This window comes from Nicotiana tabacum, chromosome 5, assembly GCF_000715075.1.
Source record: "Nicotiana tabacum cultivar K326 chromosome 5, ASM71507v2, whole genome shotgun sequence".
Lineage (NCBI taxonomy): Eukaryota > Viridiplantae > Streptophyta > Magnoliopsida > Solanales > Solanaceae > Nicotiana > Nicotiana tabacum.
Genome location: NC_134084.1, coordinates 153,023,179 through 153,029,725, shown reverse-complemented (window position 1 = coordinate 153,029,725; position 6,547 = coordinate 153,023,179). Strand labels below are relative to the sequence as shown.

Below are 6,547 nucleotides of genomic sequence, written 5' to 3'. Positions count from 1 at the left end.
CAACTGACGAGAAGCATAAGCAATCACTCTACCCTCCTACATCAAAACACATCCAATACCGATCCTAGAAGCACCATAATATACTTAATATGAACCAGACGTTGATGGTAGAACTAACATTGGAGTTGTGGTCAAGGCAGTCTTGAGCTTCTGAAAGCTCTCCTCACACTCATCCGACTACCTGAAAGGAGCACCCTTTTGGGTCAATTTGTTAAGGGCAATGCAATAGAAGAGAAACCCTACACGAACTGATGGTAATAACCCGACAAACCAAGAAAACTATGAATCTCTGTGGATGAGGATGGTTTGGGCCAACTCTGGACCGCCTCTATCTTCTTCGGATCTACCTGAATACTCTCACTGGACACCACGTGCCCCAAGAACGCCACTGAACTGAGCCAAAATCATACTTGGAGAACTTAGCATAAAGCTTCTCATCTCTCAACCACTGCAACACAATTCGCAAATGCTGGGCATGCTTCTCTTCGCTACGAGGGTACACGAGGATATCATCAATGAATACAGTAACAAACAAGCCGAAATAAGGATGGAACACATTGTTTATCAAATACATGAACGTTAATGGGGCATTGGTCATCCCAAAAGACATCACAAGGAACTCATAATGACCATATCGGGTCTTGAAAGCTGTCTTAAGAATGTTTGAGTCCATAATCTTCAACTGGTGATACCTTGACCTGAGATCAATCTTGGAAAACATCCTCGTTCCCTAAAGCTGGTCGAATAGATCATCAATGCGCGACAAAGGATGCTTGTTCTAGATTGTGACTTTGTTCAACTGCCTATAATCAATGCACATTCTCATAGTGCCATCCTTCTTCTTCATAAATAGAATAGGTGCACGTCAATGTGATATACTAGGCCTAATAAACCCCTTCTTAAGGAGCTACTAAAGCTGCTCCTTTAACTTGTTCAACTCAGCCGGTGCCATACAGTATGGTGAAATAGAAATAGGTTGAGTGCCTGGCACCAAATCAATACTGAAATCAATATCCATGTTCGGCGACCTGCTCGACAGGTCTGCAGGAAACATATATGGAAAATCGTGCACCACCGGCACCGAATTATTAGTAAGGGTCTCTGCATTGACATCTCTCACAAAAGCCGAATAGGATAAACAACCCTTCCCAACCATCCGCTGGCCTTTCAAGTATGAAATCACTCCATTGGAGACATAATCTAAAGAACGTCACCACTCAATCCAAGGCAACCCTGACATCGCCAATGTTATAGTCTTAGTGTGGTAGTCTAAAATAACATGACAGGGAGACAAACAATCCATACCCAATATCGCATCAAAATTAATCATACTAAGTAGTAGAAGATCCACTCTAGTCTCCAATCCCCCAATGGTCACTACATATGACTTATGCATACAGTCCACAATAATAGTATAGCCACCGATGTCGATACATGAACAGAAGAAACAAGAGACTCACGGGGCATATCCAGATAATAAGCAAAATATGAGGATACATATGAATAGGTGGAACTAGCGTCAAATATACAGAAGCATCTCGGTGACATATTGAGACAATACCTGTGATCACTTTGTCTGAAGTAATGGCGTCTAGTTTGGCAAGAAGAGCATAGAAACGGGCCTGACCTCCACCTGATCGACCTCCCCCTCTTGGGCGACCCCTAGCTAACTAAGCTCTACCCCGAGCTGACTGGGCGGGTGGTGATGTAACTGGTGCTGAAGATGCAGCCTGACCCCTATACTGCGTTGGACCTCCCTAATGACGAGGACACTGCCTCCACATATGCCCAAACTCCCCACACTCAAAATAACTCCCTGGTGCTGGTGGTGGGGACTGAAGGGAGCCCCAAGCACCAGGATAACTGGTAGAGGAACCTGCCATTGACGATCCCTGAACCGATGGAGCACAACATGCATTTTGAGCTAGAAGGGCACTGAGAGATGAGTGACCCTACTGACAACTGTGAAAATCATGGCTAGATGGTGCACCACGGTGGACTGGACGAGCCGTCTGAGCATGCCTGAAGGGATGACCCCTACCGTGGTAAAACTGACCTCCAAAAGGAAAACCACCAAGACTACTGGATCCAAGAGGCCTCTTGGCCTCCCTCTCTACTCGCTCCTGGTGGAGATTCAACTCTATATCCCGAGTAATGTCAACAACCTCCTCAAAAGAAGCACCAAACACCCTCTACCCAGTTATAAGAATCCCCATCTAATATGTGAGGCCATCAATGAACCACCTGATCCTCTCCCTATCTGTGGGAACCAACAAAATAGCATGACGGGCCAACTCAGAAAATTTCATCTCATACTGTATCACCATCAAATAATCCTAACGCAATTGCTCAAACTGTTTGCGTAGCTCCTCTCTGCGGGACTGCAGCACATACTTCTCCAGGAAGAGAATGAAGAACTGCTGCCAGGTAAGGGGCACTGCACCAATACGACTACACCTCTCATAAGCCTCCCACCAAGTGAAGGTAGCTCGAGAGAACTGAAAGGTAGTGAACGAGACCCCACCGGTCTCCAGAATACCTGCTATACGGAGAATCCTCTGACACTTATTCAAGAAACCCTGGGCATCCTCGCCCTTTGCACCGCTAAAAATCAGAGGCTGAAGTCTACCAAACCTCTCTAATCTATGCTGCTCATCATCAGGCATGACTGGAACCACATAGTCTTGAGTAGGTGCAATCGGTTGGGCTGGTGGTGACGTCGATGTCGGAAGTACCTGTACCACCTACTCAGGTGTGCGGGCGGCGGGATTCTAAGCACCTCCCCCTACCTAAGAAGTGGATGCTGTAGTAGAAATAGAGATTGCATGAGCAAGACCGATGCATACAGTCAAAATCTAAGCTAAGGTCTCCTGAAGACCTAAAATCATGAAGGGCACAACTGGTGCCTGAGCTGGTCCCGCTAGTGCATCCACAACTAAGACTTGATCCTGTACTGGGACAACTGGTGGATCTGCAGGTGATGCCCTAGCTGCTGTGCGGGCTACACCCTTGCCCCTACCACGGCCTCTACCACGACCTTAGCCTCTTGCGACCCCAACTGGTGGTACTAGTGACTGTCCGTCCTAATCGGTAGCACGTCTGTTCACCATCTATGAGAGAATTGAATAACAGAAGTTTAGTTACCAGTATCAATAGATTCGCACGATAAGAATTCAAAAATGTGAAGTTTCCTAAGGGTTCTGCAGCCTCTCGAAGATAAGTACAGATGTCTTCGTACCGATTCGCAAGACTCTACTAAACCTACTCATGACTCATGAGACCTTTGTAACCTAGGCTCTAATACCAACTTGTCACGACCCAAAACATGATCCGTCGTGATGGCGCCTATCGATGACCGGCCGGATCATTACAGACATCCAAAAAGCATATGGTATGGACTTAAGATACATGCAAGCATGTAGATCAAAAGAAAAAGCAATGTAATTGTTGAAAGGAACACCAAGTGAATCATACAAGAAAATACCAACATATCTTTACATGTTAGAGTACGCTAACCCAGGATCACTGTCATGATTACACACTGAAGTAGATGGGAGCTTTGTATGCATTCATAGATATATATGTATCGATTAGAGATTGGATCTATTATAGGCCAACAGTTGTAGTTGGTAGAAGTTTTTTAAAGTCAACATATAGAGGGACCATACTCACGGATTCCACATAAGACATGGTAAGAAAAAAAGTTATCTCAGAATCAATATTGAATAATTGATGTACTTTACTATTTTAAAAATGCAATCCAATTACATTCAGTTAAAGCAACAAAAAAAATCTTCAAATATCATATGATACTAATATGGTATACAAGTATACCAACAGAGTATATAATTATTTTGTTACATACCTACATCTATCTGTGACTATACTACTATATAAAATGATATATTAATATTGTATGTTGTAACTAATATTTTTTCCTTTGGTTTTATAGGACAAATTCTATCCCTCGCATATGTAATTGTTGATTCAGAGAACGATGCATCGTGGGAGTGGTTCTTCATACAGTTCAGAGAAATTTATGAAAAAAGAGAGGGAATGTGTGTTGTATTAGACATGCATGATGGTATATGGAGTGAAACTTCAATTGTTTATCCAAAAGTCCTTCATTGTGCATGTATGTTCCATCTATGGAACAACATAAAGACGAACTTCAGGAAGAGCTAAAAATAAATCAAAGAAGTATACTTTGCGTTAGCAAGAGAATACACTGTTGAAGAATTCAACATGCATATGGCAAAGTTAGAAACTATTGATAGTAGAGTGAAAGCATACTTGATGGATATGATAAATGATCCCGAGCATATTCCAAGGCAAATAGAATGACCATGACATCGAGTATGGAAGAATCATTTGAATTGCAAAAAATAAAATGCATGTCTTGCACTAGACATATATTTGGTATGGTGATTCTTTTCCAAATTACTTTTTGGCAAAAATTTTATATGTATACTTGTGTTTTTAATAAGAATTTATTTATTTCCTATTTTAGTATATAAAAGTGGGATATATTTACATCTAATTGCTGCAGAAAAAAGATGCTCAAATATAATGTGATACCCAAGTGGTATATCTGTATACCTTATTGGTATCAAAATATGTGCAGAAATAGAAGTGGTACCCCAAATGCAACATCTGTACATACATAATTAACAAAATGGGTACGCTTTGCAGCTCATATCAGTATTGAAGTATAATAAATTGGAAGCCATTTACATGCAGTTACTGTAAGGAAAAAAGGTACTCAAATACAATGTAATATCCAAATGGTATATTTGTATACCTTATTAGTATATAGTTATATTGCGCTGATATAGTTAAACCAAAATATGTGTAAAAACACAAGTGGAGCACCAAAAAAATGCAACATATGTACATACTTCCTTAATAAAATGGTACACTTTGCAACTCGTATCAATATTTAAGTATAACAAAAAGATACTCAAAAACAAGGTATATAGTTGTATTGCACTAATATAGTTAAACCAAAAATATATAGAGAAATACAAGTGGTACACACACACACACACAAAAATATATATATATATATATATATATATATATATATATATATATATATATATATATATATATATATATACTTCTTCAATAAAATGGGCTCACTTTGCAACTCATGTCACTATTGAAATATAACAAAAAGGTACTCAAATACAATGTCGTACCCAAATGGTATATTTGTGTACCTTATTGGTATATAGTTGTATTGAATATGGTTAAACCAAAATATGTGCAGAAATACAGGAGGTGCACCAAAAAAAAAATATAACATTTGTACATACTTCCTCAACAAAATTGGCACACTTTGCAACTCATGTCAGTATTTACATCTAGTTGCTACAGGAAAAAAGTTACTCAAATACAACTTGATACCCAAATGATATATCTGTATACCTTATTGGTGTGTAGTTCTACTGCGCTAATATACCTGAACAAAAATCTTTGCAGAATACAACTGGTGCAGCAATGCAAAATCTGCACAAAATTTCTTAGATTCAACTACAACTAAAAACTACTCTCAAATCCAAAACAAATTCGCTTTTTAAAAATATTTTTTGTCATTCAAATCAATGGTCGCCCTGTTCTTCAACCAAATAGCAACATAGTTCCTTTTTTTGAACGTCGTAACTCCCTTAAAAAGTCACATCCAACAATAACTTTTGTTGTTGTATTACAGCTTACTACCAGTGCTCCTCCTACTTCAAATTGCAGTACTAAAGTTAAAATTTTAGTAACAACTCCACCGATCTCTCCTAAAATGAAATCACCTAGACAACCAGTTATCAAAAGAGGTAATATTGATCATAATGGCTTGACTTCAAGTGCTGAAAATGTTTTGTCTCCGAAAGGTACTGCTAATAAACCAATAACTTTATTGAAGAAGCTTAAGAAAAGCAGTGGGGGAATAACTTCAACCCCTTCTGTGGAGAATTCTTATTGAAATCTTCACCCTCATTGATAGTCGAAGCTCTAGGAAGCATAACAGTAGCAAGAAGGGAACAAGTTGCAACCGCGCAAGTTCAAAGAAAAATAAAAATTGCTCATTATGGAAGAACAAAATCTGCCAAATACGTAGGAAAAATATCTTATTTTAACTCTTCCTCTCTTTCAGCAGCTAATTCGAATCCTCGAGAGGGAAAAAGGTGCAGTTTTATCACGCCTAATTCTGTTAATTTAAACTCCTATAGTTTTCCAAAATGAAACAAACTGAATATAGATTCCAACATTAAAACGGTTATACCAACATATTGTATTATTGCAATTGTATTCCTAGAACACACTTTTAAAATCTAGCATTTTTACTATCTAATAATGCAAAATACCATACTTCACCCAAAAACTATTAAAATCCTGCCTCAGATTCACTTGATTCACCATGCAATTGTTTGTTCCTCCCATAGTACCATAGTAGTATACCAAACCTAGCTCGAAGACCATCCACATCAAAATTGGCAACAAGGATTGGAAGACCTTCAATAATGTACTCAACAAAGAATGCAACATATACTCC

At 39.1% G+C, this 6,547-nt stretch overlaps 1 protein-coding gene across 1 annotated transcript; it reads left to right on the top strand.

Moving 5' to 3' along the window:
- Positions 1-5,602: 5,602 nt before the first annotated feature.
- On the top strand, positions 5,603-6,237 carry LOC107759581 (uncharacterized; the record flags this gene model as incomplete). Its single annotated transcript, XM_016577554.2, has 2 exons — positions 5,603-5,885; positions 5,999-6,237. Coding segments are annotated over 2 exons (522 nt in total), but the record flags the coding sequence as incomplete, so codon positions are not given.
- Positions 6,238-6,547: the final 310 nt, after the last annotated feature.